The sequence below is a fragment of the Trichoderma asperellum genome, chromosome 7 (assembly GCF_020647865.1).
Source record: "Trichoderma asperellum chromosome 7, complete sequence".
Classification (NCBI taxonomy): domain Eukaryota; kingdom Fungi; phylum Ascomycota; class Sordariomycetes; order Hypocreales; family Hypocreaceae; genus Trichoderma; species Trichoderma asperellum.
The window spans coordinates 639,376-652,322 of record NC_089421.1 but is presented as its reverse complement, the minus strand read 5'-3'; the positions used below and the strand labels follow the sequence as shown (position 1 = coordinate 652,322).

The following is a 12,947-nucleotide window of genomic DNA, read 5'->3' as shown; positions in this document are numbered from 1 at the left end:
GAAGTTTGGATACTCATTGTGGAGCGGGCTGAGGTTGGGCAAGTGAGGTAGGTGCTTGAAATGGTTGACTGAAAATAGAGGATACTAAGACGGTAACGATGAAGGAAACTGGGCTAATCATTATCTAAGAATGAGTGGGATCTAAGCGACACAAGAGCTGAATAAAAATTCTGCTGGTGGTTACTACTTGCAGTATTAAAATCTGGCCTATGCTTCTTCATTTGCATCTCAGTTTGAAGTTGCTTGGTGTTTTGGGCTGACAATTGAGTTACTATGAATTAGTAGATTGTGGCCAGAGAGCCTTTCTCAACGGGATGGAACATATATGCACTGCTCAGTTATTTAGAGACGCTGGTAAGAGAACCTATCGAGGTTGCATTTGCTGCAGTTGCACCATTTGAGCCTCTTTAGTTTCGGGGATTTACATGGTAAACGTCCGATACAAGTGACCAATAGCTCCCAACAAACAAGCCGTGCTCGGCACCATGGCGCCATTCTAACAGCAACTAGTTTTTGAGCCGGGTACGAGAATGTTACCAGTTTAGTTCCCCATTGAGCAAGGCTGTGTGGGCTGCAAAAGTCCTCTATAGCGCGTGGAACTATCCGTTTAGTGCCACGCTCTCCACGTTTCTTCACATGGGGATGTCAGTGCATGTAGTAGTTTGAATTGCATGAGATGAACGCAGCTGCTTTGATTATCATTATTGTTTTTGAGAGCTTTTGAAGAGTATTTCTATTGAGAAGAAATAGTAATAATGCAAGATGATTCAAGTGTTTGAAAGAATCCCAGACTCAACCCTCAACCTGGTGTATAGATGCCCAAACAGGCAACACGAAATTCAAACACCCACTGTGGAGAGCTACACACAAAAATTGGGTGAGCCAGGGGCCCGATTGCGATATCAGTGCTAAAACCACTCCGCTATACCGCGTCTGGTGAGGGGGGAAAGATAACGAGCTTGGAAGCTTGCTTTGCCATTTTTTTTTTTTTTTTTTAAATCACTTACTACGTACCGTTGTAGTAGTAAGACCTTGTTAGTGCCGAGGTGCGCTTACGGGCTTTTGGATGATTTTTTTTCTTTCTTACCTTTTTAACGATGTGGGAGACGAACTCTTCTTTTCTTCCTTTCCATTGAGTTGGATGCAGCAGAAGAATTGTCTCTGTGTGAGACATACAGACGAAGAGGAGGCACGTGTGTGTAACTGACTTACATGCAGTCAGTAAAGCAGAGCTGAGGATTTTGGGAATATCCTCCCCCCCCTCCTTTCTTAGTCTTGCTTCAATTCAACTACTTTCTTGCAAGGTTCAAGCTGAGGACAGAGAAAGAAGGCTTGAAGCAGCTGTTGAAGACAGACTGCAAAGCAAATTACAGAAGAATAACAAAAGAGTTATCAGCCTTTGCCAGGGTATGACGAGTGGAAACCGAGCATCTGCTTCCAAAGCTTCAACACCACCAAACGCAATGTCGCCGCTCATCGATCGATCTGAAGGCGGAGGAGGCAACGGAGGAGGAGGAGGAGGAGGAGGCTACAACACAACACCGTCAAACTACACCTACGGCAAAGACAACTCAGACATCAAAGTCACCGCCACGCCCGACAACGCCATCGACATCGAGCAGCAAGTCTCGTCCCACCTCATGGACGACAACGACCCCGTCAAGGGCCTCGGCGACCTCGACGGCGACCTCGTCACCGCCACCGAAGAGCGCGACCTCAAGCGCGGCCTCAAGGAGCGCCACCTGACCATGCTGGGCATCGCCGGCGCCATCGGCACGGGTCTGTTCCTGGGCCTCGGCAGCGCCGTCCAGACGGGAGGCCCGCTGGGAGCGCTGCTGGGCTACGGCACCGTTGGCTTGGTGGTGAGCGCCGTGCAGTTTGCGCTGGGCGAGGTGTCGGCGCTGCTGCCCGTGACGGGGTCGTTTGTGCGGCACGCCGAGGTGCTGGTCGACCCGGCGCTGGGCTTCGCCGTCGGCTGGAACCTGGTGTACGGCAACCTGCTGTCGATCCCGAGCGAGATCACGGCCATTTGCGTGCTGTTTGCGTACTGGCTGCCGGACCTCAACCCCAGCGTGTGGATCATCCTCTTCATCATCCTGACGGCCGTCGTGGGCTTCTCCGGCATCCGCTGGTTCGGCGAGGTCGAGGCCTTCTTCGCCACGCTCAAGATCCTCATGGTGGTGTTCCTCATCATCTTCGGGCTGGTCATCGACCTCGGCGGCATCCCCGGCGTGAAGCCGACCTACTTCCGCTTCTGGAGGGACCCGGGCCCGTTTGTCGAGTACATCGCCACGGGCAGCTGGGGCAAGTTCCTGGGCTACTGGAGCGTCATGACCGGCGCCGTCTTCTCCTTTGCCGGCGTGGAGTCGCTGGCCATGGCGGGTGCCGAGACGGCGAACCCGCGGCGGGCGATCCCCCGGGCGTGCCGCAACGTCTTCATCCGCATCATCCTCTTCTACATGCTGGCCATTCTGATTGTCGGCATGATTGTCAGCTCCGACGACGACCGGCTCAACGACGCGTCCGGCACCGCGGCGCAGAGCCCCTTTGTCATCGCCGTCTCGGCCGCGGGATACCCCGCCGTGCCGTCCGTCATCAACGCCATCGTCATCACGTCGGCCTGGTCGTCGTCGAACCAGGCGCTGCTGTCCGGCACGCGCGTGCTGTACGGCCTGGCGCTGAAGAGACAGGCGCCGCGGGTGTTTCTGCGCACGACGTCGTGGGGTGTTCCGTACGTGGCCACGGCGCTGTACATTCTGTTCTCGTTCCTGGCGTTTATGAGCCTGAGCAACGGGGCCTTGACGGCGTTTTACTGGCTGATGGACCTGGTGGGCGCGGGCGTCTTGGTGAGCTGGATCTGCATCGTGCTGAACCATGTGCGGCTGCGGATGGCGTTGAAGGTGCAGGGGATTCCGTATACGCGGCTGCCGTGGCACAACAGCTGGACATGTAAGTTGTTTTTGTTGTTTGTTCGAATTTGGGTTACGTATATTTATGTGGTGGTGCGTGCTGACAAGAAATGATTTCCATCAACAGTGTACAGCTCGTCTGCCGCGCTCTTCATGTGCAGCATCATCCTGCTGACCAACGGCTTCTACGTCTTTACAAAGGGCAACTGGAGCGCCAGTGGCTTTGTCTCTGCGTATTTGTAAGTTTTCTCTCTTCTTCTTCTTCTTGTTGAATCTTCCTCCTTTCTTGAGCAGCTAATACTGACAAATGAAAAAAGGGACATTCCGCTGGTGTTGGCAGCATACCTGATATGGAAGTTTTACAAAAAGACAAAGATTGTCTCGCTCAAGGAGATTCCTCTCGAAGAGGCGCTAATGCAGGCCGAACTGAAGGATGCGTTGGGTAGTTCTTGATAGTTTTTTTTTTTTGTTTTATTTGTTTTCATTTAGATGTGTTGATACCATAACGCGCGTACAAGGAGGAGAGAAAGTCTGACGGTTCAACGCAAAGCGAGAGCGTCATTCAGATATAAATGCTCTCAAACGAATAACATTACTATACAATATATGTCTATGTTCCCTCTCATGACCATTTTTTGGTATCTCGTCTTAGTGTTCTAGTGTATCCATCCAGGCGTTTCAATCGTCATATTGCATCATCTCATCCTCTCCCATCGTCGCCAGCGTATTCTCCAGCACCCGTCGGCATCGCTCCCTATATTCCAAAGCCAGCCGTTGATTCGGCGACAGCAGCTCCACATCGTCTCCCACAACCTCCATGTCCGTCTCGTTTAGCCTCTCCAGCTCCTGCAGCACCTTGTGCTGGATAATGGCCACGGTCTGTTCCAGATATTCCTGGCACTCGTCGTTGACGTGGCCGGAGAAGAATCTCTCTTGGCGCTGCCTCACTGCCTCCTCCTCCGATGGGAACGTGTTGGAGTTGAGCGGGATGAGCTTGATGAGCGGTATGGAAGAGTGCTGAAGGAGCGTCATGAGGATATCCCAGACCATGTCGTGCTGCACGTGCTTGAAGGCTCCGAGGAGTCCAAGCGCCGGAGGGTTGATGAGAAGTGATTGCTTGGAGACGGCGAGCAAGGAAGACGGATCGGTTATAGGCCGTAGAGAGATGAGATACTCCTCGGGCACGCTGCTGCCGGACTGGGGATTTGCAGGCAAAGGGGCCGACGGAGCAGTGCGCTTCCGAACGTGAATATAGTCGTTGTGCAGCTCATCCGTGACGGGGAGCATGAAGCCGTATCCCAGGAGGAGCTCGGCGTTGGTTTTGGGGCTGTAGTTGTTGAAGATTTGCTGCCCCGGCCTGTGCTCCCGGCCAACCTTGAGCTGGCACGAAGCCCCTGAATTCCGATCCTTTGCACCCTCCGCAGCCGCAAGCTCCCATTTCACGTCCACCGTCATGTCATGGTTTCCAATGTCAAACAGCGGGAGCAGCACTGAAAAGTCGTCGACCGATACGTCTTCCGGAAGGGACTGCTGCTGCGCCTCGGACATGACAAGCGAGGCCCTGAAGGAGCGGCTTGAAAAGATGCAGTACGCCCAGTTGTACAGTTCCTTGGTCAACAGTTCGCTGAAGTCGTCCTCGGCATCCTTTTGCGACGCAAGCAGCAGGGCTTTGGCATCTCGAAACTCTCTCTTCAGGTCATTGCGGATCTTGTCCAGCCCAATCTCGACGTTTGTGCCCTCCAGCAGCTCGGCCTCCTCCTCGGGCCAGAACGGCGGCAGCGCCCAGTCGTCAACGTCCTCCGGCTGCGGCAGTGCCTGGATATAGGGGTACCAGAAGGACTCCTCGCCCCTGAGCAGCTCCTTGATGAGGAAGAGCCGGCCAATGACATGCGGCTTCGTTTTTGAGAGGAACTCCCTGGGAAAGGCGGGCGTTGGCTGCAGGGCGTTTGCATAGGAGAGGGACAGATTCGTCGGTAAGCTGACGATGGGCTCGTAGGGCGAGATGGACGATGCTGAGGAGGGCTTGACGCGGAACGAGAGGCCGGTTTCAGCGTCGTCGTAGACTTCGGCCGAGGGGTGCAGCGTTGCGTGGTGAGAAGCTGCCCAGTCCAGGAGGATAGAGATGCGGTCCTGGAGCGAGTCCATGGCGGTGGATGCGATGAATCAAAGGGGTGAGATGAGATGAGTCGAAATGAGCAACGGGATGTCCCTGTCCTCGATTACGAGATGGCCAAGAGATTCGCTCGCCCCTCGCACAGTCGCCGGCCAGCTACGACGAGCCTCATCAACGTCAAGCAACTACAAACCTCAACGGTGAACAATCAAAGAAACGGGTGAAATCAATCAATCAATCGCTATACTGCTGAAAGAACCGCTCAGCGCGTCGTCTCTCATATTTTTCGGGGAAAAAGAGTCGCCTCGCAAAAATCCCCCGCACTAAGAAAATTGTCCTGCCGTGTTAGTCCATCGCGTCCGTTTTTGGCAGAGCGCGCCGAGGTTTTAGCAGCCACTAACGGCCGCCGAGTTTGTTCCAGAGAAGCTTCACCAGCATCGACGGTGCTTGGATTGAGGAGAGAGGATTTTGTGTGCAAAAGGAACTCGCGATTCAATTGATTGGTGTATTTGCTCATGTATTTGTCTCGGGGGAACCTCGCTGCTATATAAATAGGATGCTGTTAGCTGTAATGTAACATGTGTCTGAGATGGTTCGCATTAAACCCGCCTTGGAGATGCTGCTGCTACCATACAGCCTCAACTCAGCTGTATTAATTTGACCAAAAAAAAAAAAAAAAAAAAAGGGCCAGACGCGAGTATTTCGTACAGTAGCAGCAGCATCAACCTCAGCTCGACCATCATCCGCCTGTCGGTTCCCACCCCAGACGTTCAGCCTTCGCCTCGTATCGTATCGTATCATTCACAACCGCAAACAGCAGGGAGCATGCCGTAATTCCTATATTTATTTCCGAATTATCCCCCCACGACAAATAACTAGCTCAGGTCCGACTTAATCCGCTCACCGCCAAGCCGATCGGGACCCACGCAACATAATATGAACGACTAATAGGTACTCGCCCGAATCTGACATGAACGGGGCGAGAGAATGTATTACTTGTAGGTGGATTGCGAGGGAGCAACCGGCTGAAGATCGGCACACCTTATTGGAAAGTTCTCTCTGTTGCTATGAGGATTGTCTGAAAACGTCTGTGGGCAATTCCCGCGAGGACATGGCAAGGGTTGCCTGGCGTGAGGATGAAGTATTGCTGTTGCTTGCAGCGTTCCAACTCATTGGGCTTGATTTATAACATTGGTCAATTGGTGTCTGATTCGGCTGCAAGGACAAGAACAAGAATACGAGTGAGAAGAACAACCTATCCAGTTGTTGGATATGCTTGAGTTGTTTGGCTACCCGATTGAGTTGTTTCGCCAACGTAAACGCCGAACCTTTGAGTCATGTTTCGGATATTACACCCAGATCAAACTACAATGCCGGTTTGTTTTAAAGATATATTTGAGTTTGTGAGTTTTGCTTTTCTTTTCTTTTTTATTATTTGAAAACATTGAACGATCTTTTATTGACAGCCTATTTAACAAGAATATATTTAAACTTTAATTTTTATTATTATTTTAAAAAATTCATATACCAGTTATTTAGTTATTGATAGTTTTAAAACTTATAATTTCTACATATTGCACAATAGGATACCTAGAAATTATATGATAAATATATTTTATAGAACATGCAATTTTATTATAATATCTCCCCTAACTGTTTTAGGCCAGTAGTAATTTACACTAGTTTGTTAATATACTGTTTACAACTTAGTTATTAATTGAAATAACAGGCGCTAAAATTATTAACCTTTCCATGTTATCTTGCTCACACGGCCCACTACTGACTTGGCAATATGCAATGCGACTCTAGTGAGAGCAACGCATTAGTAGATGGCTTGAGAGGAACAGACTACAAGCATGGATGAATCGCGATAGGAAGAGAGCCTGCAAACGTAACAGTGGTAAAAAGTAAAAGCACAAAGGCTTTTATATAAAAAATATATAAAGATATAAGCAGTGTTTGTAAAATTGGTGTATAAAACATAAGATGTGAATACTCTGCAACAGTATCTGATTTTCCTGATAATGTACTAAGAATTTGATTATAAATACACCCATTAGAATATGAAGTGGCGTTAGGCCGAGACCTTATTACTACCTAACAGCCTAGTCCCCATCAAGCTTAGCAGTTCCTCGATAGGCAAATGTCAAAGTCTTCCGGATTCCGGCTCCAGCACCTCCAGATAAAGCCAGATTAAGCATGTGAACAGGCGGACCACTAAGCTCCCAAATGCCGAATTGGAGGCATGAGAACGTTTCTCAGTCGTTGATTCGCTTTAATCCCCTCTTTTGAATCGGAAGCACGGCTGGGTATGGGGTGGGATTGGCGAGATTAAGAAGGAAGATGACGGTGTAAGACGAATCCAACTTTTCGGTCTCCGATGGAGCCCCACGAGAATCTATCGCTTTTTGCAAAAGCAGAAACAACCTGAAGAGAAAAAAAAATCGTACAAGGCCCGTCACAGGGGTGGACATGACCAACTGATAAGCCCCGACGAGTCCCTCATTGTGAGTGTCAACAACAGCAGATACTTGGGCAGGGCAATCTCGGGATATTTCGAGCTACTAGGCGCAGCACTATTTGTTGATCCTCGCTCCACTAATCAACCGTACTCTAGTTTTTCATCTACTGCCGGAGTTTGTACTAGCAGCATGGAGAATGGCCAATGGGCCCACGATGTCTTGGTCTTAGCCAACGCCCTAGTTTTTAGGTTCTCAGATACGCTCATTCTTGGCCAGACAGACTGAAGGAAGACAAAACAATCAGAGAGAGCGAGGAAGACACATACATACATACATACATACATGGATACAGTAGATGATGAAACAGGCATCACACAAAATCTCGCAATGCAACCTCGAATTATGGGCATATCAGATCGCAGCCGAAAGAAACTCGCAGATTGACACTTGACGCCTGCAGCTCTGATAACTTCATGCCACTACTACCCTGCGCAAGGTCGATACAACGGAACAAGTTGCCTGTTAAACTGCCACTAGTCAGTCAACGTGCAGGCCATGTATGCATCTGTTCCCGCCCTTGTGCAAAAAGAGCCCAAGCCCCCAACAACCAACCAACAGCCAGTAGTAGTACCTATTATGTATACATGTACTGTAGTTATCCAAGATAAAAACCAGAAAATTAAATAAAATTAACCCACACACTACATGTACCTAATGCCAAGTCCAAAAAAACAACAACCACATGTGCAAAACCAACAAGCCCTCCCTTGCCCCAAAAACAAGAAAAACTTCCCTTCGCAGTTTAGGCAAAAAAAAAAAAAACCTGCAACCGGTCAGCTCAAAGAATGCAACCTCCCTCGAAGTCGTCCTGCCCCCCCTGTCTCGGAAATACAGCTCTGCTGTATATACCAGCAGGGGTGGCTTACTAATTCCGACGACGGGAAACAACCGCCTTCTCTGTAAAGATGCCGAGGAGGAAGGGAAAAAAAGAAAAAAAAATTAAAAAATTGAATGCGTATTCGGAGCTGAGCTGGTTTTTTGACACATGGTGCGTGGCATTTCATATATACTTAAGGGGACGTGCTGCTGCTTCGAAGGATGTGAGATGTTGGAAAAAGAGGCTTGTTTTCTTACACGCTTCTGCGTTGGAGCGAGTGTCGGTCTTCTCTCTTCTCTGTCTAGATATATAACATATCTACATATATATATATCTGACACTTGCTGTTGATATCTTTTGCAATTGGCCTTCGTGTCACAGTATACCTATATACCACACACATACACTCTATCCACAAACACAGAGTGTATAGTGTATAAGTGGTATACATACATCAAAATACCTCCTCCTCCTCGCTATCTAGCATCTCCCTCACCATGACAGACGAAAAAGAAACCGCCATCACCGCCCCCTCCTCCTCCACCTTCAACATGGGCCTCGAAACACCCTCGTCCGAAAAAGAAACCGCCGTCGCCACCTCCTCCTCCGACGAGGAATCCGCCCCTCAGCCGTCGTCCTCCTCCAAGCCCGTCCGCTCCATCACCGGCCTGCGCTGGCTCCTCGTCTGCTTCGCCCTCTACGTCGGCACCTTCATCTACGGCCTGGACACGACCATCGCCGCCGACGTGCAGGGCGCCGTCGTCGAAAAGTTCGGCCACGTCGAGCAGCTCGCCTGGATCGGCGCCGGGTTTCCCGTGGGCTCCGTCGTCGTCATCACGCTCTGGGGCAAGCTGTACGGCACCTTCAACATGAAGTGGAACTTTGCCGCCGCCATGGTGCTCTTCCAGGCCGGATCCGCGCTGTGCGGCGCCGCGCCCACCATGACGGCGCTGATCGTCGGCCGCGTGGTTGCCGGCGCGGGCGGCGCGGGCATCTTCATGGGCACGCTGCAGTACTTCACCGCGTTGTCGCTGCCCAAGGAGCGCGGCACGTATCTCTCCGGCACGGCCTTCTGGTGGGGGATCGGCGCCGTGCTGGGCCCGCTCGTCGGCGGCGGCTTCACCCAGTCGAGCGCGACCTGGCGCTGGGCCTTCTACATCAACCTCGTGCTGGGCGGCGTCTTTGCCCCCGTCTACGTCTTCGGCCTGCCGGACGTGCACCCCGTCGTGGGCAAGACCGTCATGGAGCGCATCAAGACGTTCGACTACGTCGGCCTGGTGCTCGGCGCGGCGGCGTGGGTGACTTACACCATGGGCTTCACCATGGCCGGTGGCCAGTGGCCCTGGAACGACGGCCGCACCATTGCCACGCTCGTCGTCTTCGGCGTGCTCACGGCGCTGTACCTCTCGCAGCAGACCTTCTGCTGGTTCACGACGCCGGAGAACCGCTCGCTGCCGGTGCACCTGTTCCGCTCGCGCACGCAGATCCTGCTGGCCCTCTCGACGCTGTCGTGCATCGCCTCGCTCTTCGTCCTCACCTACTTCATCCCCATCTACTTCCAGTTCGTCCACGGCGACTCGGCCGTCGACGCCGCCGTGCGCCTGCTGCCCTTTGTCATCGTCACCGTCAGCTTCAACCTCGCGTCCGGCCACTTCCTCTCGCGCATCCAGTACTACATGCCCATGTACGTCATCTCCGGCGTCATCGTCTCGCTCGGCTCGGCGCTGCTCACGGCCTACCTCGACCCCTCGACGCCCACGAGCTACATCTACGGCTTCACCGTCCTCACCGGCGCGGGAACCGGCCTGACCATCCAGATTGGCTTTGCTGTCGCCTCTCTCAAGTGCGACCCCAAGGACCAGGGCAACGCCCTTTCCATCCAGAACATCTTCCAGGTCGGTGGCCAGGCCGTCTGGCTCGTCATTGCCGGCCAGGTCTTCCAGTCCACCGCCATCAGGAACCTGACGCAAGTGCTCGCCGGCACAAACTTCACCGAAGCGGACATCCGGGCTGCCATTGCCGGAGCCCAGAGCGTCATCTTCGAGGAGATTACCGGCGACCTCAGAGCCCAGGCCATCTTGGCAATCACAAAGGCCATGCAGCGGACTTTTATCCTGGTCTGCGCCGGTGGTGGTGGCATGATTGTCACTGGGCTTTTCATGAAGCGTGAGAAGCTGTTTGGCGAGATTATCGTGACTGGTGCCTAAAACAGAAGAAGGAGTAGTAAAGGAAAAAGAAATGGGAAAAAAAAAAGGGTCGGATGAGGAAATTGTATGAATGATATTTCAAGGCGTAAACGATGTATAGACAATAATGGCAGTCTCCTGTTATTTCCCCCCCTATTATTTAGCCTCCTTGATTGGCATAATAGACGGCAAGCATGGTTGTGGTTTTTGGGTTTTGGAACTGGAATAAATATAAACATTTTCTCTCCTATTATCTTACCGGTTATAATTAGACTGAAGAATTAGCATAGCACCTAGAAGCGCCTAATAAACACACCCAAACTCATTACCTATATGCACGAATCACTTTTGTTGAAACTTTCATGTGAAGCACGGCGTTACTCGGTTCCGCCGAATAACCATCTCGTAAAGCGTAAACGGCTCCATCGGCACCTCTCGAAGATCTTGTTGTGTCCACGCATCTGGCACCATCCTATTCACAAGGGCCATGGATCCCAGAGGCCGACGCTTCACAGACTTCTCCAACACTTTCAGCACACGGGCGCGGTGCTCCTCTGTCCGAGACTCAAGCCCAATGATGAACAGGGGCCAGGGCCGGTCGCAGTACTCAATCTGGTTAAGAATCTCGAATGCCTGGTCCATGGCGTAGGCGAGGCATTTTGACGTTTCAGGCTCGCCTTTGGCCATGCGTAGGAGATAGATGATGGCAGCGAGGCGGAACAGCTCGGCGGTCTGGGTTTCCTGCGTTTCTTCCTTGCCATCGCTTGGTAATACGGCGGCCTGTCGCTGCTCGAGATACTTTAGGCGAATTTCCAAGGACCGTACCGTCTTGAGGTGCGACTCAGATAGATAATCTGGGTGCCCAGGTTCGTAAACATTATCGACCACTTGGCATACAATGTCTAACAGTTCCAAGGAGCAGCCAAGGATCGGCACAATCTTAATCACCCAAGTTAGCAATAGCCCCGCCGTTTCTCTCATCGAGAACATCATCACCTACAGTCTGTCTCTCGGGCGAAAACACCGCCTTGGAAAGAACCTTCTTCTGCCCCGCCAGGAGAATCTGATCATGGTTCTTCTTCCGCCAGTGCCGGATGCTAAACTTGTACATGGCGTCGTGATAAAAGATCCAGTCGATAATCATTGCCTCGTCTCCAAAGTAGGTGTCATGCTGCTTGGTGACCAAGTTTGCGAGCCTCTTTGTGCCGCAGAAGAATATGGCCCAGTTGAGATCCGAGGTATCAAAGTTCAACGTCTAACACACACACACACACACCCATATAATTAGCATATTACTGCTAGCTTAGCTGGGAACAAAACACAGCTATTGTGCAGTCTTTAGCAAACCTCATATATGTTCAGCAGCATGCTCGCCGCCATCAGCTGCATGCACTCCGCCGGCGACGCCGTCTCAATGGCCGTCTGAAGAGCGCGTATTGCCGCCATCTGATGCATCACGGCCGCCCCCTCCATGGCCAAATGCTGGTACGACAGAGCGCTGATGGCATATCTCGAAGCCAGCGACGGCAGGCTGTCGTCTTGAAACGCCATCCTGACCAATAAGCCGTAGAGCTCGTCGTTGCGTTTGCTAGCCGACACGATGCGAGCAACGGGACTCCAGGCTATCCTCTCTCTCGCATTAGCACAAACAGTTTTTTTTTCATGAAAAGAGTATTTATTTGTTCCCTTTGGCCTGAAAACGCAACTTACCATTTGTAGCAAGGAAGGGATCCAGCTTGGCCATGTTGGCATTTGGCTGTCTTACACACCAACGCTCGCGCAACGCAGGCATTTCATACCGAGCCAGTGCTTCTGAACAGACAAAAAAACGAAAGAATCATCTTGTTAGCCCAAACCGCAAAACCGCAAAGATGTCAAGCTTCAGAGCATCTTATTCATACCGTTTTCCTGCAACGCCCTCACATCCTCAGACGTCGCATGAACAAAAACCGCCTCCTTGGACCGCACAGGAATGATAAAGTGCTTCTTATGCAGCAATGCAGCGCGTCGCTCATCGCCCTTCCGCGGCCACGACAGCTTCAGTCCGTAGCCCAGACATTGTCGACCCTTCTTCACACAATTGTTGCAGTGCGGTTGAGTCTTGTCACAAGCAATCTTCTGTTCTGCGAGGTGAAATTGCTTCCAGTTAGCGGCTGAGTCGGAGAGATGGAAGAGGGGCGCCTCTCTCTATCTAGCTTGATAAGGGGGCTTTGAAGGAGGTCCTACGACGACAATTCCAGCAGCGCTTCTGCGTTTGAGTCATAGAGAAGTTAAAAAAAAAAAAAATAAAATAAAATAAAATAAAAAAATAGGCGTTTCGATCGTTTCGATAGGGGTTTCGAAGAGTTTATCTAGTTACGAACAGGTTCTTGCGAACCCTGGTACTAAGTAGTTGCGGGC

General features: G+C 51.4%; 4 protein-coding genes across 4 annotated transcripts; 2 read left to right on the top strand and 2 right to left on the bottom strand.

The window, feature by feature from the left end:
• Positions 1–762: 762 nt before the first annotated feature.
• On the top strand, positions 763–3,382 carry TrAFT101_010981 (uncharacterized protein; the record flags this gene model as incomplete). Its single annotated transcript, XM_024910190.2, has 4 exons — positions 763–877; positions 1,219–2,949; positions 3,037–3,148; positions 3,227–3,382. The coding sequence occupies 4 exons, from the start codon at positions 763–765 to the stop codon at positions 3,360–3,362; spliced, it is 2,094 nt and encodes a 697-aa protein (XP_024756926.2). The 3' UTR covers positions 3,363–3,382.
• Positions 3,383–3,446: 64 nt separating this feature from the next.
• Positions 3,447–6,332, bottom strand: TrAFT101_010980 (uncharacterized protein). Its single transcript, XM_024901004.2, has one exon. It carries the CDS (start codon positions 5,052–5,054, stop codon positions 3,588–3,590), a length of 1,467 nt encoding a protein of 488 aa, XP_024756925.2. The 5' UTR covers positions 5,055–6,332; the 3' UTR covers positions 3,447–3,587.
• A 2,498-nt stretch (positions 6,333–8,830) lies between these two features.
• On the top strand, positions 8,831–10,603 carry TrAFT101_010979 (uncharacterized protein). Its single transcript, XM_024901017.2, has one exon. The coding sequence runs from the start codon at positions 8,859–8,861 to the stop codon at positions 10,566–10,568; it is 1,710 nt and encodes a 569-aa protein (XP_024756924.2). The 5' UTR covers positions 8,831–8,858; the 3' UTR covers positions 10,569–10,603.
• A 186-nt stretch (positions 10,604–10,789) lies between these two features.
• On the bottom strand, positions 10,790–12,821 carry TrAFT101_010978 (uncharacterized protein). Its single transcript, XM_066129115.1, has 6 exons — positions 12,774–12,821; positions 12,449–12,670; positions 12,258–12,359; positions 11,895–12,169; positions 11,548–11,802; positions 10,790–11,486 (listed from the first exon to the last, which is right to left on the bottom strand). Exons 1-6 carry the CDS (start codon positions 12,808–12,810, stop codon positions 10,908–10,910), a joined length of 1,470 nt encoding a protein of 489 aa, XP_065985245.1. The 5' UTR covers positions 12,811–12,821; the 3' UTR covers positions 10,790–10,907.
• Positions 12,822–12,947: the final 126 nt, after the last annotated feature.